Source organism: Protopterus annectens, chromosome 6.part0, assembly GCF_019279795.1.
Source record: "Protopterus annectens isolate FY-2018-M chromosome 6.part0, PAN1.0, whole genome shotgun sequence".
Classification (NCBI taxonomy): domain Eukaryota; kingdom Metazoa; phylum Chordata; order Ceratodontiformes; family Protopteridae; genus Protopterus; species Protopterus annectens.
In genome coordinates, this window is record NC_056737.1 from 934,433,687 (window position 1) to 934,461,452 (window position 27,766).

Here is a 27,766-nt window from a genome sequence, read left to right on the forward strand (position 1 = left end):
TAAACACACAAAGACATACTCGGAGGCTCTGAGTAAATATTTACCTAAGCAGCAGAGGCCTCCAAAGCAGACACCCAAACAACTGCTACCTCAAGACACCCCACAAGCATCACATAAACCACAAAAGCAGTGTGCAAAGCAGTCACAGCCCTTAAGGCCAAATACAACACCAAACATATTTGTAATAGGTGACTCCATAGTCAGACACACTGACGTCCCACTCACCAGGCTGAGCAAGGAGAGGGTCACAGTGAGCTGCCTATCGGGCGCTAGAATCCGCCACATAACACAAGCACTCGGGTCACTCCACGGCAAGTACAAATATGACACAGTCATTGTCCATGCTGGTGTGAATGACCTGAGACGTACCTCCCTGGACTACATGAAAAGAGACATAGAGGAGCTCTCTGATTATGTAGCCCAGGCAGGTATGACCCTAACCCTGAGCAGTATCCTTCCTTCACCAAGAATGATGCCACAATATATAGACAAGATGATCAGCTTTAACAATTGGCTTGGTGTCTGGTGTCATTCGAGGGGATCCAGTGTCTGTCTGCCTGGGATGACATGCTTGACAAGCCACGCTTTCCATGAGGGACGGCTTGCACCTGTCACCCTGGGATTCGGATATTGGCTAAGGCTCTTGCCACCCCCATAGTGCCTTTTTTAGGCAAGGCTCAAATTCTAAACCTACCACCCTAGAAAACAAAAATGGGAAGAAACTGAGGGTAATGCTGCTCAATGCCAGAAGTCTAAATCCCAAAATGCACGCTTTCGAGGCCCTTCTCAGTATGGAGAACATCGATGTCTGTGCTGTAACTGAAACCTGGTTCAAGGCTCCTGAGAGCACCCGGCACTATTAGGTTTTACCTCATATCATGCGTTCGGCCCCAAAACCCGGACCACACCACAAAAGGAGGGGTGTATCCATATTCATAAAGGATACCCACACCTCCAGGTTGGTGGCAACGCACGAAGCTTCGGAAACCGTCCAGGTGCAACTAACCATAGGCAAAACTACTCTACAAATTGTAGCATGCTACAGGCCACCCTCTCAAACTCAGGAACCCCACACAGCCTTCCTGAAGACACTGGAGGGTATAACTGTATCTCCAAACACCATCATTTTGGGTGATTTCAACTACCCGAATATAGACTGGGAACATTACTCAAGCCCTAACTTTCTAGCCCAACGGTTCCTGGAGTTCATAAATTCAAATGCCATGGAACAGCTAGTCACTGTTCCCACGAGAGGAGAAAATATACTAGATCTCATTGTCACAAACATGGGGACAAAATGCTCCACACCGGAAGTTTATCCCTCATTGGTGAGATCTGATCATAAACTAGTCTCGCTGGAAATCCACATCCCGCCCCCACCCCAAACAAAAAAGACCATAGTGAAGAACTTCTCTAAAGCAAACTTCACACTACTCAAGACTGGTGTGGTATCCTTCAAGTCCCCTGAGCCAGTGGAAACCACAACCCAAGCTGTGGAAGCCCTTACAAATGCCTTCTATGAACACCTCCAGGACTGCATGGATCAGGCAATCCCAAATAAAACCAAGACTCTTTCCACAAAGGGCAAACGTCCAGTCTGGTGGACCCCAGCCATTAACAAACTTTACAATAAGAGGAGAAAGCTATTATATGATAGAACAAAATCCATAAAAGGGAAGTCACCCCTGATCATTATTAGTAAAAAAATACGAGCACTCATAAAATCAACTAAGGCCAATTTTGAGAGAAAAATTGCCATGGATTCAAAGGAAAATCATAAGACCTTTTTCAGCTATGTTAGGAACCTGGGTGGAAACTCCCAGATATGCTCAGAATTAGTCCAAAATTATACAAAAATCACTGAACCCACAGACATTGCCAACATACTGGCAGACAGGTTCAGTGCAAACTTCACCCCCCTCTCCCCCCCTAAAGGGAAGATAACTATCCCAGCCGAGTGTAGCCTCCCGGACATCTCAAATGCGCAGGTGAAAGCTGCTCTCTCTAAAGCTAAAAACACAGCATCAATGGGACGGATGGTGTCCCGGCTGTGTGCTACAAGCTAAATGAGGAATTAAACCCGCACATAAGGCAGCTGTTTAATCTCAGCCTTACCACAGGATACGTGCCCAAGGAGTGGCATACGGCAACTGTGGTCCCACTCCACAAAGGCGGCGCCTCTACGGACCCTGGTAATTACCGCCCCATAAGCTTAACAAGTCTAGTCTGCAAAGCTATGGAGAGGATCATAATGGAGCTCATAAACAAAGATATAGAGGACTTGCAGACATTGGACCCGACCCAGTTTAGCTTTGTCAAGGGAAGATCATGCCTTTTGAACTTGGTCGACTTCTTCGAAACAGTCACCAAGGCCATTGATGAGGGAAAGGCAGTCCATACAGCCTACCTTGACCTTGCAAAAGCTTTCGACACAATACCCCACTCAGGTATTGTAGAAAAACTTACCAGCTTAAATGTAAACCCATATGTCACAAGATGGGTTGCAAGCTGGCTTAAGGACAGAACCCACAGGGTTAGAGTTGCTGGCGCTATGTCAGACTCCAAGCCGGTCACAAGTGATGTCCCACAGGGCTCGGTTCTTGGCCCCCTATTGTTTGGCATCTACTTCTCGGAAGTACAGGCCAACATGGGAGGACTTTGGCTGACAAAGTTTGCAGATGACTGCAAACTGGGCGCCATAGTGGAAAGTGAATCGGACACGGATATCCTTCAGAAGGGACTCACGGAAACAGATGGCTGGTGCCAGAGCCATGGCCTGAAGTTAAACGCCAAAAAATGTATAGTAATACCTTTCGGGAAAAACAAGGTAACCCCAAGCTACCATATAGGTGGCAATCCACTAAGCACAGAAGAGGTTGTCAGGGACCTGGGGACCCAGGTTGACAGTGGCCTTTCTTTTGACACTCACGTTGCTAAAGTGGTTAGAAAGACCTTCTACATTGCCCACCTGATCATGAAGGGATTCACATCCAGATCTAGTGAGGTCATTGTTCCTGTACTCTTCACTTATCAGACCAATGATAGAGTACAATGCCCCATTCGGGATGTTTCTCACCCGACATCTGCAGCAATTGGAGAGACCCCAAAGGTTCCTCACCAAAAGGATAAAGGGACTCCAAAATCTGTCATATGCTGCCAGATTGAAGAAACTCCAGCTCTATTCAGTCGCATACCGTCTGCTCAGAGGTGACATGTGCCTGACATACAAGGCCATGTCCAGCCCAGAATTAATGGACATGCTCCACCTCAAAAATCCAAATCCACCATATTTACTATTTAGCACTGCATTTGCTTAACATAAATAAAAGTCAAATAAATTTTTATTTTAAAGACTTTAGCCAGCTTTAGCAGGGTCTTAACTGATAAACTGTAAATAGTCCACCTGTTACTGTTAGAGAACAACATAATGTGAAAGCATCGAAGCATACTTTGTCCTCTACTTGAATAAACAGCATTGCATTAAACTGAATAAATTTCTCTCAGAATGCAATGTTTGGTAGTATGCATGTTGCTGAGTCTTTCGGCTTTTAGAGATCGCCACAGCGGAACTCCGGTCCGCTAATGATTGGCAATAGATTTTTACGTGCCGAGTTGCCAGCCCTGACGTACAACCTTCAACTAAGCGCCCATCCATGTCTCCACAAAGAAGACGCTTTAGCTGAGAATCGAACAGGACAACGTCTTACTGTGAGGCGACAAAGCTACCGCAGCACCACAACCGCAGTAATGTTTAGTAGTATGCATGAGAAGGAAAAACATTACAAAGTCATATGTGGAACTGTCACTACTGAGTTATAGTGGTGACTCACCATTTCCAAAGAAAGCAAATCTTTTATGTTGAGATTTTGTATTTTCTGCCTAACAACAGAAGTGGGGATAAAAGTATTAGTGTAACAGTCAGCAGATTAAATTAGCCTTGTACTCCCCGGCTGCCAAAACAGCTTATGTTGTTAGATCTTGGCAAATAATAGGAGCAACAGTAAAATGCAAAGCATGTTATTGTTGTCGCTGTATATGCTACAGGTTAGTAAACAAAGCGGTGGTTTTCACAATTCAGCTGACATGTTTGTCTGATGCTACAGCCAAACTCTGATACTTATATTTGTATTAATTATAGGTTCATAGGTTCATACTAGGCTATCTGCCCGAGGGCATTTACAAGCCTAGCCTATCGTTTTGTGGCTTACGCCACCCCTTTAGTATGGGGAACTATACCCATTATTTTGCTGTGCCTCTGTCGAGCAGTGACACTGAGGTAATCCCTGGGGTATATCTGCGATCTCCCATCCATTGGTCAAGATTTCTCTTGAACAAGGCCAGCGAGGTGCTCTGCCTCACATGTACCGGGATTTTGTTCCACAGCATAGGAGTCTTTGGGTGATGAATCTATCCCTCCAGCACGTCCTATTAATAGCCGTGTCAAGGTTTAAGTCTCCCACCTTGTGGCTCTGATGGATCTAGATTTTTGAGGTGAAGCATATTCATCAAATCTGGGTTTGACATGGCCTTGTATGTTAGGCAAAGGTCACCTCTGAGCAAAGGTGACTGAATAGAGCTGGAGTTCTTTCAGTCGGGCAGCATAGGACAGATTTTGAGACCCTTTATCCTTTTGGTGAGGAACTTTGTGGCCTCTCCAGCTGCTGCAAGTGTCGGGTCAGATACATTCAATGGGGCATTGTACTCAATCATTGGTCTGATGAGTGATGAGTAAAGGGAGACTATGACCTCCCTTGATCTAGATGAGAATCCCTTCATGATAAGGTGGGCAATGTAGAAGGTCTTCCTAACTACTTTAGCTACATGGGTGTCGAATGACAGACTACTATCAACCTGGGTCCCCAGGTCCCTGATAACTTCTTCTGTGCTCAGTGGATTGCCACCTATTTGGTAGCTAGGGGTAACCTTGTTTTCCCGAAGGGTATGACTATGCATTTTTGGCATTTAACTTTAGGCCGTGGCTCTGGCACCAGTTATCCGCTTCTGCAGACCCTTCTGAAGGATATCTGTGTCAGATGTGTTTTTCTACTATGGCCCAGTTTGCAGTCATCTGCAAACTTTGTCAGCCATAACCCTCCTGTGTTTGCTTGTACTTGGAAAAGTAGATGCCAAACAAGAGTGGGCCCAGGACTGAGCCCTGTGGGACACCACTTGTGACAGGCTTTGAGTCTGACATGGCGCCAGCAGCTCTGACCCTGTGGGTTCTGTCACTCAGCCAGTTTGCAACCCATCTTGTGATGTATGGGTTGACATTTAAGCTGATGAGTTTTTCAATGATACCCGAATGGGGTATTGTATCAAGGCCTTAGCCAGATCGAGGTAGGCTGTATGGACTGCCTTTCCCTCATCAATGGCTTTGGTGACTGTTTCAAAAAGTCAACCAAGTTTAAAAGGCATGATCTGCCTTTGACAAAGCCAAACTGGGTTGGATCCAAAGTCTGCAAATTCTATGTCTTTATTTATGAGGTCCATTATGATCCTCTCCATGGCTTTGCAGATAAGGCTTGTCAAGCTAATGGGCCGGTAATTTCCAGGGTCGGTGGAGGCACCGCCTTTGTGAAGTGGTACCACAGTTGCAGTGCGCCACTCCTGGGCGTATCCAGAGGTAAGACTTTGATTAAACAGCTGTCCTAGCTGTGGGTTTAATTCCTCATTGAGTTCATGGAGCACACAGCCGGGGACACCATCAGGTCCCATGGATGCTGTGTTTTTGCTTTGGAGAGAGCAGTTCTCACTTGGCTGGAGATGTTTGGGGGCTGCAATCGTTTGGTATAGATATCTCTCCTTTTGGGGGGGGGGGGAAGTTTGCACTGAACCTGTCAGCCAGTATGTTGGCAATGTCTGTAGGATCAGTAATCTTCACATCATTTTGAACTAGCTCTGAGCATATCTGGGAGTTTCCTCCCAGGTTTCTAACATAGCTAAAGAAGGCCTTATGATTGTCTTTTGAGTCTTTAGCTATTTTTCTCTCGAAATTTGCTTTGGATGATTTTATGAGAGCTCTTAGTTTTTTATTTATAGTGATCAATGGTGTCTTACCTTTTAAGGATTTTGCTCTCTCTTGTAGTAGCTTGCTCCTTTGAGTATGTTTATGGCTGGGGTCCACCAGACTGGACGCTTGCCTTTGGTACAAAGAGTCTTTGTTTTGCTTGGGATTGCCTTATCCATGCAGTCCTGCAGGTGCTGGTAGAAGGCATTTGTAAGTGATTCAGCTTGAGTACTGTTTTCCGGCTCGGGGCCTTAAAGGAGACCACACTAGTCTTTAGAAGTGTGAAGTCGGCTTTTGAGAAGTTCTTTACTGTGGTCTTTTTATTTCAGGTGGGGTGGGATGAGGACCTCCAGCGAGATTAGTTTGTGGTCTGATCTCACCAGTGAGGGGTACACTCCGGTGTTGAACATTGTGCTCCCATGTTCGTGATGATGAGATCAAGTATGTTATCTCCTCTTGTGGGGATGGTGACTAGTTGTTCCATGGCATTTGAGTTTATGAATTCCAGGAACTTTTGGGCTAGGGTGTTTGGGCTTGAGTAGTGTTCCCAGTCTATATTAGGGTAATTGAAGTCACCTAGTATGATGGTGTTTGGTGATACATTTATCCCTCTAGTGTTTTCAGGAAGGCCATGTGAGGTTCCTGAGTTTGTGAGGGTGGCCTGTAACATGCTACAATTTGCAGAGCAGTCTTGCCTATGGTTAATTGCACCTGGATGGTCTCCGATGCATCGTGCGTTGCCACCAGTCTTGAGGTGTGGGTGTCCTTGATGAATATGGATACCCCCTCCTTTCTTGGTATTGTCCAGATTTTGGGGCCGGAACGCATGATATGAGGTAAAACCTGATAGCTGAGGTGCTCTCAGGAGCCTTGAACCAGGTTTCTGTCACAGCACAGACATCGATGTTCTCCATACTGAGAAGGGCCTCGAGGTGCATTTTGAGATTTAGACTTCTGGCATTGAGCAGCATTACCCTTAGTTTTTTTCCTTTTTGTGTTCTAGGGTGGTAGGTTTAGAATTTGAGCCTTGCCTAAAAAAGGCACTATGGGGTGGCAAGAGCCTTTGCCAATATCCGAATCCCAGGGTGACAGGTGCAAGCCGCCCCTTGAAGCAGCGTGGCTTGTCCAGCATGTCATCCCAGGCAGACAGACACTGGATCCCCTTTGAATGACACCAGTGTTTAAGCCAATTGTTAAAGCTGATCATCTTATCTCTGTATTGTGGCATCATTCTTGGTGAAGGTAGGATACTGCTCAAGGTCAGGGTCATACCTGTCTGGGCTACATAATCAGAGAGCTCCTCAATGTCTCTTTTCATGTAGTCCAAGGAGGTGCGTCTCAGGTCGTTTACACCAGCGTGGACAATGACTGAGTCATATTTGTACCTGCTGTTGAGAGACCTGAGTGCTTGCGTTATGTGGCGGATTCTAGCCCGACAGGCAGCTTACTGTGACCTTCTCCTTACTCAGTCTGGTGGCGGGCGCCAGTGTGTCTGACTATGGAGTCACCAATGACTAGTGTGTCTGGCATTGTGTTTGGCCTTAAGGGCTGTGACTGTTTGACACTCTGACTGTGAGGTCTATGTGTTGCAGGTGTTGTGTTCTGAGGTGGTGGTTGTTTGGGTGTCTGCTTTGGTGGCCTCTGCTGTTTTGGTAGATTTTTGATCAGAGCCTCCGAGTATGTCTTTGTGTGTTTATGTGTATGATTTGAGGTTGTAATGGTAATATGTGAGACTGGGTCTATAGTGTGTGTGGTAACCTTCTCCTCCTGACTGGTCTTGCCAGTCCTATACATTAGTATAGATAGTCTTAGTGTAACTGCTGTTCTTTTTGCAAGAGTGACCCAGAGAGGTGTTAAAGGTACAGAGGAGAAAGTACCATATACAATAACTGGTTAGAAATACTGTACACAAAGGTAGAGATTTCTGCAGTACTTCACTTCACAGTCATGTAATCCTTCATTATTGTGACTGAATAAGGAAATGTTAACATACAAGATTATGATCAGGTCTCATAATCCCCTATGTATACTCAGAAGTCATTTCAATGAGAGTGGATACTACATATGGATGCAATGCCCCCAGCTCTTCAAGCATCGTCTCACACTTATATCTTCTCTCCACCTCAGTAATTTTCATGTAATGCTGTATATGGGTCTAGTTCAATCATTCATAATACATTTATCTGTTTTTTTTTCCTTCCTACCAATTAAACATCAGCCGTCCTGTGACTGATGGTCATGTTTATTCCTCATCAGATGACAGCTGGTTGCAGGTGGACATTGCCCAGGCAGACATCAGTATTTTGTACTTAACATTAACTCCCAGTCCGCAATAGCAGACACAATGTCAGTTTCCTTAATATGTGCACCTCTGCATATCCCTGCCTCCAGTACGATAAAGTGCTGCTTGGTATGCATATCCCTATATGGGACCAGCTGCTGCCGGTGAACATATTGTAATGTGTCACCCTCCTGTGTGTCTGCACAGCTGACAGGCAAGATGCCTACTTCCCTCCCTCCCCTAAGGATGGGCAACATGGCATCAGTCTCTCCACTCATCCCATCCTTCCTGTGTTAGCTTCTCCAGTGACTGGGTCACAACCAGATCGTGGGTCATGTTGTCCAAGTCAAGGTTTCATCCCTATATGCTACAAAGCTGGCAACTATTCAATAACATAAATATACAAATCCTTTTAATCTAAAAGAACATTTTTACTAGAATTCATACACACATTAAAAAGCATATTTTTTGAGGGGGAAGCTGTGTACACCACCTTCTAGGAGACTTCATTCCTGTACCCATTTACTTAATTTTGCAGTCCAAGGCTCTTGCAGTAGGAAGATTTCTCCCCACAGTGGCCTCATTCAACAAGATGCAGTTTTGGCTAGTTGTGTATTATCATACAATAGGCCACTACAGAAAGCAGTGGCATCCACTGTATATTATTATCCTTGACTAAAGTACGTGAAATAAAGCAAAGACATGATCCAAAGTACAAGGCCCTATAACAATGTCTATAGGTTCATAGGTTCATAGGTTCATACTAGGCTATCTGCCCGAGGGCATTTATAAGCCTAGCCCATAGTTTTGTGGATTATGCCACCCCTTTAGTTTGGAGAAACTATACCCATTATTTTGCTGTGCCTCTGTCGAGCAGTGACACTGAGGTAACCCCTGGGGTGTATCTGCGATCTCCCATCCATTGGTCAAGATTCCTCTTGAACAAGGCCAGCGAGGTGCTCTGACTCACATAAACCGGGATTTTGTTCCACAGCATAGGGAGTCTTTGGGTGATGAATCTATCCCTCCAGCACGTCCTGTTAATAACCGTGTCGAGGTTTAAGTCTCCCGCCCTTGTGGCTCTGAGGATCTAGATTTTTGAGATGAAGCATGTTCATCAAATCTGGGTTTGACATGGCCTTGTATGTGGTAAGCAACTGAATATAACTGGAGTTCTTTCAGTCGGGCAGCATAAGACAGATTTTTGAGACCCTTTATCCTTTTGGTGAGGAACTTTTGTGGCCTCTCCAGCTGCTGCAAGTGTCGGGTCAGATACATTCCGAATGGGGCATTGTACTCGATCATTGGTCTGATGAGTGATGAGTATAGGGAGACTATGACTTCCCTTGATCTAGATGTGAATCCCTTCATGATAAGGTGGGCAATGTAGAAGGTCTTCCTAACTACTTTAGCAATATGAGTGTCGAATGAAAGGCTACTGTCAACCTGGGTTCCCAGGTCCCTGATAACTTCTTCTGTGATCAGGGATTGTCACCTATATGGTAGCTAGGGTAACCTTTTTTCCCGAAGGGTATGACTATGCATTTCTTGGCATTTAACTTTAGGCCATGGCTCTGGCACCAGTTATCCATTTCTGTGAGACCCTTCTGAAGGATATCTGTGTCGGATGTGTTTTCAACTATGGCCCAGTTTGCAGTCATCTGCAAACTTGGTCAGCCATAACCCTCCTGTGTTTGCTTGTACTTCAGAAAAGTAGATGCCAAACAAGAGTGGGCCCAGGACTGAGCCCTGTGGGACACCACTTGTGACAGGCTTTGAGTCTGACATGGCGCCAGCAACTCTGACCCTGTGGGTTCTGTCACTCAGCCAGTTTGCAACCCATCTTGTAATGTATGGGTTTACATTTAAGTTGATGAGTTTTTCAATGATACCCGAGTGGGGTATTGTATCGAAAGCCTTCGCCAGGTCTAGGTAGGCTGTATGGACTGCCTTTCCTTCAACGGCCTTGGTGACTGTTTCAAAATGTCAACCAAGTTTAAAAGGCATGATCTGCCTTTGACAAAGCCAAACTGGGTTTGATCCAAAGTCTGCAAATTCCCTATGTCTTTATTTATGAGATCCATTATGATCCTCTCCATGGCTTTGCAGATAAGGCTTGTCAAGCTAATGGGACGGTAATTTCCAAGGTCGGTGGAGGCACCGCCTTTGTGGAGTGGGACTACAGTCGCCAGCGCCACCCTGGGTAATGATCCGAGGTGAGACTAAGATTAAACAGCTGTCCTAACTGTGGGTTTAATTCCTTGTTGAGTTCATGGAGCACACAGCCGGGGACACCATCAGGTCCAATGGATGCTGTGTTCTTTGCCTTGGAGAGAGCAGTTCTCACCTGGGCATTTGAGATGTTTGGGGGGCTACAATCATTTGGTATAGATATCTCTCCTTTAGGGGGGGAGGGGGGGAGAAGTTTGTACTGAACCTGTCAGCCAGTATATTGGCAATGTCTGTAGGATCAGTAATCTTCACATCATTTTGAACTAATTCTGAGCATATCTGGGAGTTTCCTCCAAGGTTTCTGACATAGCTAAAGAATGCCTTATGGTTGTCTTTAGAGTCCTTAGCTATTTTTTTCTCAAAATTAGCTTTGGATGATTTTATGAGAGCTCTTAGCTTTTTACTTATAGTGATCAGCGGTGTCTTACCTATTAAGGATTTTGCTCTATCTTGTAGTAGCTTTCTCCTTTTGTTATAGAGTTTGTTTATGGCTGGGGTCCACCAGACTGGGCGCTTGCCTTTGGTACAAAGAGTCTTTGTTTTGCTTGGGATTGCCTGATCCATGCAGCCCTGTAGGTGCTGGTAGAAGGCACTTGTAAGTGATTCAGCGGTTTGAGTAATGTTTACCGCCAGCTCAGGGGCCTTAAAGGAGACCACACTAGTCTTTAGAAGTGTGAAGTCGGCTTTCGAGAAGTTCTTTACTGTGGTCTTTTTCATTTCGGTGGGGCGGGATGAGGACCTCCAGCGAGATTAGTTTGTGATCTGATCTCACCAGTGAGGGGTATACTTCTGGCGTTGAACATTGTGCTCCCATGTTCGTGATGATGAGATCAAGTATGTTTTCTCCTCTAGTGGGGATGGTGACTAGTTGTTCCATGGCATTTGAGTTTATGAATTCCAGGAACTTTTGGGCTAGAGTGTTTGGGCTTGAGTAGTGTTCCCAGTCTATATTAGGGTAGTTGAAGTCACCTAGTATGATGGTGTTCGGAGATACATTTATCCCTTCCAGTGTTTTCAGGAAGGCCATATGAGGTTCCTGAGTTTGCGAGGGTGGCCTGTAACATGCTACAAATTGCAGAGCAGTCTTGCCTATGGTTAATTGCACCTGGATGGTTTCCGATGCATCGTGCGTTGCCACCAATCTTGAGGTGTGGGTGTCCTTGATGAATATGGATACCCCTCCTCCTTTCTTGGTATTGTCCAGATTTTGGGGCCGGAACGCATGATATGAGGTAAAACCTGATAGTGCTGGGGTGCTCTTAGGAGCCGTGAACCAGGTTTCTGTCACAGCACAGACATCGATGTTCTCCATACTGAGAAGGGCCTCGAGTGCATGCATCTTGAGGTTGAGACTTCTGGCATTGAGCAGCATTACCCTTAGTTTTTTTCTTTGTTGTGTTCTAGGGTGGTAGGTTTAGAATTTGAGCCTTGCTTAAAAAGGCACTATGGGGTGGCAAGAGCCTTTGCCAAAATCCAGAATCCCAGGGGTGACAAGTGCAAGCCGTCCCTTGCGAAGCAGCGTGGCTTGTCCAGCATGTCATCCCAGGCAGACAGACATTGGATCCCCTTTGAATGACACCAGAGTTTAAGCCAATTGTTAAAGCTGATCATCTTATCTCTGTATTGTGGCATCATTCTTGGTGAAGGTAGGATACTGCTCAAGGTCAGGGTCATGCCTGCTTGGGCTACATAATCAGAGAGCTCCTCTATGTCTCTTTTCATGTAGTCCAAGGAGGTACGTCTCAGGTCGTTAACACCAGCGTGGACAATGATTGAGTTGTACTTGTACCTGCTGTTGAGAGACCTGAGTGCATGCGTTATGTGGCGGATTCTAGCACCCGACAGGCAGCTTACTGTGACCTTCTCCTTACTCAGTCTGGTGAGTGGGACGTCAGTGTGTCTGACTATGGAGTCACCAATGACTAGTGAGTCTGGCATTGTGTTTGGCCTTAAGGGCTGTGACTGCTTGACACTCTGACTGTGTGGTCTATGTGTTGTAGGTGTTGTGTTCTGAGGTGGTAGTTGTTTGGGTGTCTGCTTTGGTGGCCTCTGCTGTTTTGGTAGATTTTTGATCAGAGCCTCCGAGTATGTCTTTGTGTGTTTATGTGTATGATTTGAGGTTGTGATGGTATTATGTGAGACTGGGTCTATAGTGTGTGTGGTTACCTTCTCCTCCTGTCTGGTCTTGCCAGTCCTATGTTGAGAGAGCTCAGCCTCCAGTTTGGCCGTATAGTTGCATCTCTCGCATGTATTTGTGTTTTGTTGGAGGAGGAGAGGGTTGTCTGTGTACATGAGGCAATTGTAACATTGCCTCAATATTCCCAGGTTCACCAGCTGAGCAGGAGAGGACATTAGCAACTGATCCCTCGACATGCTAGAAGGAATAGACAGAAAACTTAAAAAAAGATTCTGGGGATGTGGGTGACCGAGAAACGGGTTTGCTTTTTGGGGTACTTTCTATAATAAGAGTGCTGTATCGAGGTGATAAGTACTGTAGGAGCAAGTGCTTGGCTATACAGATAGAGAATAGTCTACTTGGGAGTCAAGTAGGGATAATTTATAGTTGTAGGATACACTAAATAGAACAGTAGTATACTTTGAGGAAGGTAGTTTTAAGGGAAAATTTGAAGAGTGGACTTTAGGTAGCCCTAATAGTTTAAAACTGATTTAACCGCCGCTGCCCTAGTGTGCAACGGTAGCAGCTCCGCACTAAATCACGCTAAATCGCGCTAACGCGCGTTTAGCGTGTTTTATAGCAGGGGCTGAAAGGAGCTAGGAATTGGCCCAAAACGACTAATGGACTACTAGTTTCTGGCTGAAACGTCACCAAATCAGACAAAAAGGTTGCTCAGTGCTTCCCACTCCCACTGGTAAGCAAAGAAACTTCCCTCCTTCCAAATAAGGCAATGGATCAGTATCAGGAACTAAAAACAAAGCCCAGGGATCAGCAACTCTGAAACTGGACTACTCTAGTTCAGTAAGGCAGGAAAATAAGAGATTTTTTTTGTTTTTTTGTTTTTTTTTACAGAGACAAGGAAAACAACAGACAGTAAATGCTATAAATGCTATAAATCGGCTATCGCACTTTAGTGTGTAGCCTACAGAAACAATTTGCAACAATTAGTAACTTAAAGTGCAACAAACAGTGTACAATGCAGAAACCACTTAAAGTAGCAGTAAAACAGGCGAAAATGCAGTCGCTAGCTTAATAACAGTGGGAAAGCCACAAAAATACTTATATCTGGTAGAAAGTCACTCTTTTAGCTCTCTGCTGCTTGGATCACTGTTGTCCATGTACTGATGGCTATGTTATCCATACAGCAATGGAAGTGTTGGACTCTCAAAAGGTAAAGACATTATTCATATAAACTTTACAAAAGTAATGGCTAGAATTTATTTCACCTATTCAGAACTTATAACATTAAACTGCATTACAATCTCCCAGTAGCAGCATGTCACCTTTCCCTCATAAACTGAAGAGTGACAACTAACGTCTGCAACAGGTAGAACACAAACACCACAAAACTGCAGAAGGACTACAGTGTGCCTTTCTTTATTGTTCCCAACCTAAAGCTCAGGGGTATGTAAACTCATTTGGGATCAGTGGGAACTCATGGTATTACTGCAACATTCATTGCATTTCCTGTAGAAAGAATCTCCATTCAATCATAGGTGATAGAGGTGTGTACTGTGTGTGTGTGTGTGTGTGTGTGTGTGTGTGTGTGTGTGTGTGTGTGTGTGTGTGTGTGTGAGAGAGAGAGACTATATGTCATTGCATCTGTCTGTAGCATTGCATTGGTATTAGCCACATATCTGTAATGTAAACATTTTTATATACTTCTGATGCTGCGAAATAAATCATACACAGTGCACTCATTTTTTTTTTTTCACAGTAATGTACTGCTTTAAGCATATAACAAATAAGAAAAAGGTTTGGGCCCATAATTCAGTGTTGTACTATATGTTGTACTATATCAGACAAAAATGAGTGGTGTGTGGCCATATTCTGTCCTAGCTACTCCAACTTGCTTTCTTTGCCCTCTGTCTTTTATTTGGGGAATAGTTGTGCTTCTGGTCTACACCATGCATATAGAAAGAAAAAATATTGAATGAGGAGGCAATGGGTAAATAGCTTAAGAAGAAACCCTAATGGTGCTTCATGTCTACTGATGCTGTAACCTATTTGCAATACCAGGTGAAAGGGAAAATACTGAACAGCCAAAAAGGAAGCTATCTACTGGTTTGCTTCTCTGTTTTATCCTATGAAATTAAACACAACTGGTGCAAAGACTTTTATATATATATATATATATATATATATATATATATATATATATATATATATATACACACACACACACACACACACACACACACACACACACACACACACAGACATATATGTGTATAAACACACTATAGACACACACACACACACATATATATCAATATACATATATATACACACACACACACACACACACACACACACACACACACGTGTGTGTGTGTGTGTGTGTGTGTGTGTGTGTGTGTGTGTGTGTGTGTGTGTGTGTGTGAGAGAGAGAGAGACTATATGTCATTGCATCTGTCTGTAGCATTGCACTGGTATTAGCCACATATCTGTAACACACAGAGACAGTTTTACTGCCTAACTATTGCCAAAACATATTTTAAAGTGTATTACTCATATTTACACTTCCAGCACAGCATATGTAAAGTGCTGCAGCACCCAGCCCCCCAACAGTCCTTAAATATTTGCAGCTGCATTTTAATAAAAAGCATCACACACTTAAGATTTTATCATGGCCTAAATACATTTGTTGCATCTGTTACTGACATCAGCACATAGACTTAAATGGATGTATCCCTGCGTATGCAGAGTGGTACATCCCTTAATGCCTATGGATGCATCCCCATATACCAATATCATTAGGGTAAAGGTCACTGACTTCACTCAGTGGTATATGCTTGGAAAAAATATAAGTTTACAAAGCTTTTTTTTTTTTTTTTTTGACAAACAACAGAGGTTATAAGATTACCAAAATGCTTTCGGCACTGTAGTCACCACATGTTATGATGCAAAGGGTAAGAAGTAAATGTCAGCAATACACTTAAAATAATATTGAATCATTATGAATCGACTGTTTCAAAGATTTCCATATAAAATTACTACTGCTAGGTCACTGAAAAGAATGTTAAAATATTTATAAAGTATAGAATCCCTTGAGTATTAACCCAACAAAATAAACAACTTGCTCTCAGTTAGGAATAATATGTGCTATCTCACTTACCACATTTAGTTAAATAACGTAAAGCATCGACTTGGCCACCTTGTGCTGCTACAAACATTGGGGTTAATCCATGAACATTCTTTGTCTCTGTCTTAGCTCCTGCCTTAACCAGAACATCAACTACATCAATGTCATTTCTTGCAACTGATTCATGAAGAGCTGTCCAGCCTTGACCACAGCGGTGGTTCACATTTGCATTGAACTTCACAAGCATTTTCACAGCTTCCAGGTTTTTCCGTTCACAAGCTGTTTCAGACAAAGTTGTAAAAGGATTACTGTAGTAACATCAGTTAGCTACTATTTCACAAGTAAAGGAAGACATGAGCTACTAAAAGTAAAGATGGTCAGTTAAAATTATAACAGTTAACAATACCTGTATGACACACCTAATATAACAGATAACAAGATCAGTTTGATTTGTTATATTCATCAGTGTTAAAAAATACTTTGTTGTATTACTACACATTCAGGTTGTGTGATTCTCTTGTGTTGCTAGTACTTTTTAATCTACTTTATTTACTGTGACTTATGCTGTCCTAGAGGATGAAAAGTGATATTGTAACATATGTACTTACCCACCTGCCTTCTGTTACATTCTGTTCTGATTTATTTCATACAATACCCTGCATATACACAGTCATAACATACCTTGTTCTGTTTTGCTTACCTGATAGAAATAATATTTTAGAAAATAAAACAGAACAATATATATAAATATGTTTGTAAATGTGAACTTGTTGATACAATTTGGTTGCTTTTATATAAATGTAAATTTGCCTGTGTCACAAGTTGTTTGTTTGTCCTTTTGGCTTTTCCCTGTTAAGGGTCGCCACAGCGGAACTCCAGTCCACTAATGATTGGCAGTAGATTTTTATGGTGCCGAGTTGCCAGCCTGATGCCCATCCTTCAGCGAAGGCACACCCATTCACGCATGTCTTTTGGAGGCCACACGACCATGGGGAGGACATGCAGACTCCACACAGAAGGCACTCCAGCCGAGAATCGAACAGGAGAATCTCTTGCTGTGAGGCAACAATGCTAACACTGTACCACCGCGGCTTAGTGATAATTCAATAAAGGTGTTAAAAAATAGAGCAAGATAACCATTAATGAAGGTGGCTCTTGGCTTCATGGTGTGTTTCTCCTGAGTCATGTGAATATTCTTAAATGCTTAAATTGATCACTTAGCATTTAGTTTAGATATAATATTAAAAGTTGCATTTATTGTTGCATTAATGTGAGTAGGAAATTATTTGTTTTCCTGCGTGAATACACCTATAATATTATTGGAACCATAGCAAGCTGCCTCTTTTATCTGTGATGCATGCCACAAAGTTAATAATGAAACATTTATACAAAATGAGGCTTGTGAGGTGAATGTAAAGAGTAGTGTCCTTAAAAATGGGTCAATAAATATAATGCTGTAAATATTAAAAAACTGACACTATATATACAAAAAAATCATACCATACTGTGATATGTGTATGATTATCCAGATCCTGGACAAAATCCTCATACATCTGGTATCCTTGTTATTTCCAGAGATATTATGCAGAATTCAAAATACTTAATGTTTTGATCAATAAGAAAAATAATTCTATGTAGATGTTGCTGTTTTAACATTAATACAGCAATTAAATGATAATGAATGCCGCGGTGGTGGTGCTGCGGTAGCGTTGTCGCCTCACAGTAAGATGCTGTCCGGTTCGATTCTCAGCTAGAGAGTCATCTGCGTGGAGACATGCGTGAATGGGCGTACCTTCGTTGAAGGTTGTGCATCAGGGCTGATAACTCGGCATGTAAAAATCAACTACCAATCATTAGCGGACCAGAGTTCCGCTGTGGCAACCCCTAACCGGGAAAAGCCGAAAGACACAAACAGCAATTAAATGATGATGAGATTGTATGGTCAAGATAACAGCGATCTTTGTATGTACTCTGCAGTATGCTGATCTCTAGCACACATATTAATAGTTAAGAACCGATTGTTACTTTGCCTATCATTTTGCAGCATTTGCCCAGAAGTACTGGAGTCAGCCTGTGTGGTCTCGCTATGTACCTTACACATGTGGATTACTATTCCAAGTGGCATGAAATAATCAAATGGACATACACAAGTACAAATGAGATTTATGCATTAAAATCTATATTTTAAAAGCAGAGAATATCTTATATTGTTATATCTGTCAATGATACACAATAATAACATCAGGAATTCAGAAGATTTCTCCCCAGGTGGGAATTCAGACATAGCAAACAATCTGCACTATTTGCATTACAATAGTCAAGTAGAAGAATCTATCCAAACAGTAAAAAAAAACCTCATGAGAGATAATGCAAGCTGTAATGGCTGCCATATATAAAGATACTCTCTTGAAGGGAGTTAAGGCTCTCAGTAGCTCAACTGTTAAGGGCCAGAATGTTAAAAAGCAAATTACTTATTTCAACTATATTACTGATACCTGAAAATAAATACAAATGAGAGGACATGCCATTGATAAATAACCTAAAATGGAAAAGCTATTAAACTAAAAACCGCAAAAAGACTACCAGATTTACAGTCTGGTAACAAGAGTAAGAATACAAAAGCCGTCGTAAAGTTTACAGCTTGAAGCAGAAGTAGTTGGTAAGTCAGCTAAGCCAAGATCCTATGTTGTACAAGTAGAAGATGGGAAACTGTACAGTAGGCATTGCAGATATCTGTATAAGCTACAGGAAAATGAGCAACCAGTCACGATGCGAGATAATACAGACTGAAAAGTACGATGGTCAAGAGAGACTGCTGAACTCACGTCTCCAAGAAAGGTTGTAGTGCAGCAAGAAATGGTACAAACATAAGACCAGATGTCCAGAAAGAGTGGTCATACCAAATATCCTAGACATGGAAGGCCACCAGAAAAACAGACATATGTACCATTCAAGAACTGGTGATGACACTAAAGACTGGAATACACACTGAAAATATTATTTTGCTTAAATAGTCTAAGAAATGTTTAGTATAAAGTTACGGTTAATTTATAATAACCAGTGTACTATATGCTTTGTCACAGAGTGTGTATGTATAAATCGGTGTACCACATGCTGCCTGACAAGAGTGTGTATATCTGTATATGGCGTTTTAGAACTGCCTGAGAAGTCACAATGGTTTGTAAAGGGCAATGACTTTTATTACAGTTTTAATTATATCATAGCTAGGATCTTTCAACCAATTAGATTTGGTGTTTTTGAGACTTTAGACCACAATAAAATCTCCAGTTGCCACACAGGAGGAGACGGCAGAGCAATGAGAAGGAGGTCGAAGCCACAAAGGTTTCCCTAGAGGTGATTGCACACCAGTTGCACAGGTAACAATCGCCTGAACACAAATGGTTTATACCAAAGGATAAATGTCTAACCTCTGGGGATTGCTGTCTGTGCATATTACTATGTGCTTTTATGGTAACTTCATTGTTTCCTAACTGCTGTACATAAAACCGATCCCTAAAAGCCTAAATAGATGCTTTGAAGGCGAGCATCCCGAACTTTTATATACACTATACTGCAGAGTTAGTGCAACCTGTGTTTGTGTGTGTGTGTCTCTCTCTCTTTACACACACACACACACACACACACACACACACACACACACACATATATATATATATATATATATATATATATATATATATATATATATATATATATATATATATATACATATACACACACACACACACACACACACACACACACACACACACACACACACACACACACACACACACACACACACACACGGATCTACTTCATAAAATTACAATGCCATAAGATTGAACGTTACATCATCGAGTCCACAAGAACGAAAGATCACATAACCAAAACTATAAAACACTGACTCACAAAACATCGAATCCCAAAATATCAGACACAGGAAGACGACAAACCAGACATACGATATCTATCCCTCTTCACTTTTGCAGGGGGGCTATGCCCCCTGCACCCCCCACACCCCCTGCAGGTTAAATATAACAACTCTGAGATCGTACTACTTTGAAGAAAGGAATAGAGTCTAGTGGTCGATACACAACAACAACAACAACCATACTATTTACTACACTGGAATACATTCATTGTAAAACTCCATCTTAAATTAACAAATATATGTAAATTCAAACAACTTCTATCTCTTTTTCCACTCACACGTACCCAAACCTCTTCAAAGACAACAGAATCATGCAACATGAACTCCAACATACTATTTAATGTGCTGACTACAAACCCTTAAAGAAACACCACACCACTAAATTGCTTACCCTATCAACTTTACATACAGTTCGAGAATCTGCACTACGATCTTCTGCACTTTTGCTTATGTGATTTTTCATTCTTGTGGTCTCATTGATGTAATGTTCGATCTTAAGAGATTGCAATTTTATGAAGCAGATCCACATACACACACCTGTCCCTGTATATGTGTGTGTGTGCATGTGTGTGTGAATTTATAAACACAAAGAGTATTTTCAAATAAGAGTGCACTACATATGCTTTCTCCAGAAAAAAAAGGTCATATAGAAGAGAATAATTTTAAAATTAAAAAATCTGGCTGTCTTGTTGTTTTCCTGTTTCTTTCAAATGTGTATTATTGCATAAACTTTGCATTGATTTTTTTTTTATTTTTCAAAAACATTCTGTGTGTGCATGCGTGCGTGCGTGCGTGTGTGTGTGTGTGTGTGTGTGTGTGTGTGTGTGTGTGTGTGTGTGTGTGTGTGTGTGTGTGTGTGTGTGTGCATGAATATTTATGTGTGTGCATCTGAGTGCCAGCAACATAGCAGGAGTTGTCTGTTAATAGAGAAGCCTCTCACTACATATCACGAGCAAATTTCTGTTGTACATCTGTATGCATGTAGTGGCAAGGTCTGTGTGTGTGTGTGTTGGTACAACAAAAGTCCACAGAGGAGGAGAGAAAAATCTATCAGCTAAACCTTCAGTGATTTTGTCTGACTGTATACAACTGAGACAAACTGCAGAAGAAAGATATTTGTTGTCATAAAGCTGACAGCAAATAGCTCAGTGTCATTATTACAAAAATGAGTTTCATTTCTGCATTACACATGCATGTGTATATCTCATTCAATACATATTTTTATGGATCTGATGTTGTAGGAAAACTAAGCTTTCTGGAAAGATGTGCACATGCTAAATAGAATCATAACATATTGATATCTAAGTAACACTACTGAAAGAACAACTAAACAATAAACTGAGTTACAAACGTAACAATAAAAATATAAAAAGAAAAATCAGATATTTTAAATAAATATTTGGCATAATAGTAACATCCCATGAAGTGAGACAATGGTAATGCCTCACAGTTCTGCTGTATTAGACCCCTTGTTTTTTTTAGTTGGGGGTTAAACGTTACCACCATGATTAAACAATCACCACATCACATCATAGTTTTCTCCCTGAGTCATAGCAAAGGCATTTTCAACTGCTGTTCAGAACATTCTGCTGGCATGGGGCCACTGTTTTACAGTTATGATTTCTTTTAACCCTGCATGCCTTCAAAAGGGACAGTGTTTAAAAATACTTAGCTGTCACATCTGTTTGATAAGCAAGTTTAGAAAATAAACAAAACATGCCCATGTACGCAGAGAGAAATTATTCTTGGCAAAACCCTTGCAGGCACACTGCTGTTTGAAAATAAAAAATTGTATAATATTTTTGCACTACAAAGAAAAAGGCAACATTTCATCTACTTAGCTTGCACATTTATGCACTTACTAGTTATGTCCCTAAAAAGTATATTATTTTTGCAAAATGCAAATGCTACTTTGTGATACAGTCTTGTAATTACTTGTACATTTACATGATAAACAGAGCAGTCTCTTCTAAATGGATTATGGTTGCTGCAAAACCTTTATTTTGCTCTTTCCTATCTCTAGGCATCAATTATTAACCTATTTCATCTCTGCATGCAATGCAGAACAGTAAAATGCAAGTCTTTGTAGTGATGTGTATGAAACCAACAGAAATGATATTCACTGTAACAAGATGATTGCAGGAACAGTCTGCAGATTTAGAACAACGGACATGCTGTACAACATAAAAAGTGGGAAAAAATATCTGCCTGTCAAGTGCCAGTTACACAAATTGTTTTCATGTCACCAAGTAACCTAGGTGTGCCACCTGAAGGCTGCCACCAACACGAAGATTTTACTCCTTGGTTAACATCTAGCAACCAAATCTGGGGTTGTTTATCCAATTAGGTAGAGTAACAGAAAACAGAGACACTGCATAACAGTTGGCACACATACCTCATAGCAGCAAGCTATCACAGGTAACAATTCAACTGTGCATAGATGTTTGTGAAATCTCATTCTCCATCTCTTTCAACTTCTGGTTTAAAAGCCGGCATTTGTGCTTGTTTCCCACCTTTCTTGTAACTAGTCTAGTCCAGATACAAATTTGCTGTATCCAGGACTGTTTGTAGCTTCTGAGCGGTGTTGAAGTCTGCTCTTCAATTTTTCCCTTAGACCTGCTAGTTCTCTCCTCTCCTGCACTTTTACTAGCTTATAAGTCTAGCACTTTAACAGACTTCTTGTAGCAATTATTTTAGCACACAAAAGTGCTACCAGCACTAAACTTTCTACAAGGAAACAGCTTCAGTACTTATTATTATTACTACCCACCCATCCAGACATGTCTAAAGGTCAGTTCCCTATGCTTTCTCCTATTAACCTGGTGAACTTGGGCATCCTGTGGCAATGTAGCAACTGCCTCATGTACACCGACAACCCTCTCCTCTTACCTTCCAACACTCTGACTTGCGAGAGATGCACTTATATATCCAAACTGGAAGTCACGCACTCTCCAGCCAAGACCGGAATAGCTGGTCAAGAGGAGAAGGTCAACACTTGCACCACACCACATGGAACACATAGCCCTCCAGAACACACACCAGCACTGCCTTCACATAAAAACACAAACCACACACCCACCTTTGCAGAGACTCTCAATAAAAATCTACCCACACAGTAGACACCTCCAAGGCAGAAACGCACTCAACCACCACAACACAACATTAATCGCGAGACACATAACTCTGCTAAACAGTGTGCCACTCAACCAAAGCCCCTAAGGCAGAACAGTGCCCAACACACTAGTCATATGTGACTCGATAGTGAGGCACACTGATGTCCCACTCACTAGGCTGAATAAGGAGAAAGTAACAGTCAGCTGCCTGTCAGGTGGCAGGATTTGCCACATAATGCATGCACTCAGGTCCCTCAACAACAGGTACAAATATGACTCTCTCATTGTACATGTGGGTGTGAATGACCTGAGCTGTACCTCCCTGGACTACATGAAAAGAGACATGGAGGAGCTCTCGGATTATGTAGCCCAGGCAGGTATGACCCTAGCCCTGAGCAGCATCCTACCATCACCCAGAATGATACCACAGTACAAGCAGAAAATGATCGATTTCAACAGCTGGATAAGTTTCTGGTGTCATTCTAAGGGGATCCAGTATCTCTCTGCAATGACATCATTAACAGTCCTCGATGCTTTGCAAGAGATGGTCTGCACCTGTCACCCCTGGGCTTCAGGATACTGGCCAAGGCTCTTGCCACCCCTACAGTGCCTTTTTAGGCGGTGTTCCAAAGATGAAATTACCACCATAGCAGCTACTAACAAATGCAATCTGAGGGTCATGCTGTTCAATGCTAGAAGTCTAAATCTGAAAATGCACTCGCTCGAAGCACTCCTTAAAATGGAGAACATCAACATTTGTGCTGTAACAGAGACCTGGTTCAAAGCAGCAGAAAGCACCCCTGCACTACCAGGCTATAACTAATTCCACACCTTTCGGCCCCAGTACTTGGACCGAAACTCCAAAGGCGGTGGTGTTTCCATATTCATAAAGGATGTGCACACCTCCAGACTGGTAGCCCAACATAATGCATCAGAGATACTTCAAGTGCAGCTAACATTGGGTAAGACAGCAATTCAGGTCATAGCCTGCTATAGGTCCCCAACAATGTCACAAGGCACACACTCCACATTCCTAAGTACATTGAAGAATATTAGGGTCCAACCTAACACTCTCATACTGGGCAGCTTCAACTACCCCTCCATTAACTGGGAAAACTACTCATGTACCAATACACTTGCCCAACATTTCCTGGAATTCATTAATTCCAATGCCCTGGACCAGCTTATTCTTACCCCCACCAGAGGTAGCAACATTCTTGACCTGGTCATTGCTAACAATGGCGACCATTGCTCTACACCAATAGTTAACTCCTCCCTGGTTAGATCTGACCACAAACTAATCATCCTGGAAATCCACATCCTTCCCACCCCCCGCAAAGGTGACCACTATGAAAAACTTCTCCAAAGCTAACTTTGGGCTCCTAAAAACAGAGGTGGCTAACTTCATGGTACCCATGCAAATGGAGAATAGTTGTATGACCGACGAATCATATACCAATGCGCTGTACAAACACGTACACAAATGCATGGGTCTTGCCATACCCAGTAGAACCAAGACGCTCTCCTCCAAAAAAAGGAAGCCAATCTGGTGGTCTCCTGCCATAAACAAACTCTACAACAGAAGGAGGAAACTGATGCGGAATAAAGTGAAGTCCCAACACTGGAAAAACTCCCTTATCAGCCTCAACAAAAAGTTGAGATCCCTCATCAAATCCTCTAAAGCTAGCTATAAAAACAGAATTGCAGCAGATAGTAAAGACAACCACAAGACCTTCTATAGTTATGTAAAGAATCTCCACGGCAATACTCAGATTTTCTCTGAGCTACTGCACAATGGTACCTCCTATACCGAGCCAACAGATATTGCCAATATACTGTCCGACAGATTCAGTGCCAACTTTACCCCTTTCCCCCAAAAGACCAATCACAATACAAGTAGATTGCCAGGCACCCAGTATTACTGCTACACAGGTTAAAACAGCACTGTCCAAGGGCAAGAATAGAGCTTCCATAGGACCTGACAATATCTCTGGCTGTGTTCTACATGAACTACAGAGTGAACTGGCACCTCACCTGTGTGCCCTGTACACTCACAGCCTCACCGCAGGCTTTGTCCCTTCCAAATGGCGCACTGCTACAGTCATCCCTCTCCACAAAGGATGAGTGACTACAGACCCTGGAAACTATCACCCCATTAGCATGACGAGTCTGATATGCAAGGCTATGGAACGCATCATCATGGACCTAATAAACAAGGAAATAGGGAATCTCCAAACTCTGGACCCCACACAGTTTGGTTTTGTGAAGGGTAGATCATGCCTGCTCAACTTGGTCGACTTCTTTGAGTCAGTCACCAGAGCTGTGGATGAAGGCAAGGTGGTTTATACAGCCTACCTTGATCTGGTCAAGGTGTTTGATACCATTCCCCATTCAGGAATCATAGAAAAACTCACTAAACTAGGCATCAACCCCTATATCACTAGGTGGGTTGCAAACTGGCTCACAGATAGAACCCACAGTGTGAAAGTAGCGGACTCCAAGTCAGACTGCCGACCAGTCACAAGTGGAGTCCCACAGGGTTCGGTCCTGGGTCCTCTCCTGTTTGGTATCTACTTCTCTGAAGTCCAGACCAACACAAAGGGTCTCCGGCTGACAAAGTTCGCAGACGATTGCAAGTTGGGACCTATTATTAACTCCCCAAGTGATGTTGACATCCTACAGAAAGGCCTCACTGAGACCAACAACTGGTGTCAGAACCATGGCCTTAAGCTCAGTGCCAAAAAATGTGTCTTCATCCCCTTTGGGAAAAACCCAGTTCTCATGAATTACCACATCAATGGTAGTCCACTGAACTCTGAAGGTGTTATAAGAGATCTGGGAACACAGGTTGACAGCAGCCTCTCTTTTGACCACCACATTGCCACTGTGGTCAGAAGGTCCTTCTATGTGGCACATCTCATTACTAAGGGTTTTGCATCCAGGAAGTAAGAGGTCATTGTCTCCCTCTACTCCTCCCTCATTAGGCCAATCATTGAGTACAATGCCCCATTTGGCATGTACCTCACTAGACACCTGCAACAACTAGAGAGGCTGCAAAAGTACCTCACAAAGAGGATCCTAGGCCTTAAACACTTGTCCTATATGGACAGATTGAAAAAACTCCAACTATTCTCTGTCTCATATCGCCTACTTAAAGGCAATCTCTGCTTGACATATAAAGCCATGTCTGATCCAGCTCTGTTAGAAATGCTACATCTAAAGAAATCCCAATCCCTCCACACCACACACTCCAGTGACCTCAACCTCATAACCACAATCACAAAACATGCTGGAGGGACAGGTTCATAACCCAGAGACTGCCCTTGCTATGGAATAAACTTCCCATACATGTCAAACAGAGCACCTCAATGGCCCTTTTCAAGAGAAATCTTGATGAGTAGATGGGAAATAGAAAACTCACCCCGGGGATCACTCCAGTGGCACTAATTGACAGAGGCACTGGGAACTAAGGTCGGGTGCACAATGTCACAGTAATCCTATGGGCTAGGTTTGTAAAGGCTCCAGGGCCATTAGCCTAGTACACACCTATGAACCTATAATACCCATACAAAAAGTGTTGGGACTCTTACACAAATAACAGAGCTCATGTGAGGCTTAGTATAAGCACACAACTATGCAAATGAACACATCAGGTTATACCACATCTAGAAAGTGGAATAGAAAATGTTGTACCTTTTCACCAATTAGTGAATAGCAGTACCTGCAAAACTGAATACAAACATATTCCAAAAGAGTGCTGCAAGCAGCAGAAGTCTTAGCATTGTACTTTATTTATTTATTTAATAAATGAGTAGATGGCTGGCCCACAGACCCACAGCAGTCATGGCCTGAACATAAGGTAGAAGAACAATTTACAGTCTAAAACCATGACATTACACAGGGTTCATGCATCATACAAGAAACAACAAAAAGCAAGGTAAAATATTATATACCACATTTAGTATATATCAAATAATTGAGCTATTCAGAAACACATAACACACTGCAAAATCCTGTTTCAAACAGGACTGTAGCATTGCAGCGGAATGAAGCTTCCAGCAAGGAGAGCTACAGCAATCTGCTGTATGACGCCACATGCAAATATGGATGTTCCAGATCGCAGCTAATGTAAATTAGTCATGTGCTCTTCCCTAGAGCCTTATACCTAGATTAAAGTAGCATGGCACTGTGATTTAATGACAATTCTACAAAACTACTTTGGAGCATATTAGTGAGAACGCAAGGGGGTAATTTGTGACAGTACCACAATGTTTACACCTTTGTGTACTCATCATGGTAACCTTTTGGTATTCAGCAATAGCCCTAACAAGGTGCTGCATGGTGCTCTAGAACAAAGACATTCAGCACTGCATAAGACTGGCTCCATGGGCATACTGAATGCTAAGGAGGCACATGTTGATTAGCCATGTGCTCCCCCCCCCCCAACTGCGTCCAGGAAAGTATCTAAGTGCCAAGCAATTCAAGAAATCTCTCAGCCACCTGATATCAGCACAGCTGGCCTAATCACACTGCAGTGTAGTGAAGTCAAAGAAAAAAACATGTTCATCTAACTAACATGACTGCAACATGGGAATCAGTGGATGGAGGGTGCCACTAGACACCAGAGCCTACTCTGCATTTAAGTGCCATAGAGGCACAGACATCTGTATGGGGATCAGGGCTGGGGGAACACTAGCCACCATGGATTACTCAGCAATTAATGGCTATAACAATACTAGCATCAGTACAGAGATTAGAGAAGGGGGACACTAGGCACCAGGGCCTACTCTACCTTTAAGTGTCATAATGGCACTGACATCTCTGTGGAGATCAGGGTTGGGGGAAACACAAGACACCATGGATTACTCAACAATTAACAGCTATAACAATATTACCATCAGTACAGAGATTGGGGAAGGGGGACACTAGACACCAGAG

At 42.6% G+C, this 27,766-nt stretch overlaps 1 protein-coding gene across 1 annotated transcript in view; it reads right to left on the reverse strand.

Annotated features, from left to right (window-relative positions):
• The window catches only part of ASB2 (ankyrin repeat and SOCS box containing 2), a 473,190-nt gene that overhangs the window by 89,362 nt on the left and 356,062 nt on the right, over positions 1-27,766 (reverse strand). The window contains exon 6 of the mRNA XM_044074580.1: positions 15,815-16,060. Coding sequence (XP_043930515.1) covers positions 15,815-16,060 — 246 coding nt within the window. The remainder of the gene's footprint in view (positions 1-15,814; positions 16,061-27,766) is intronic.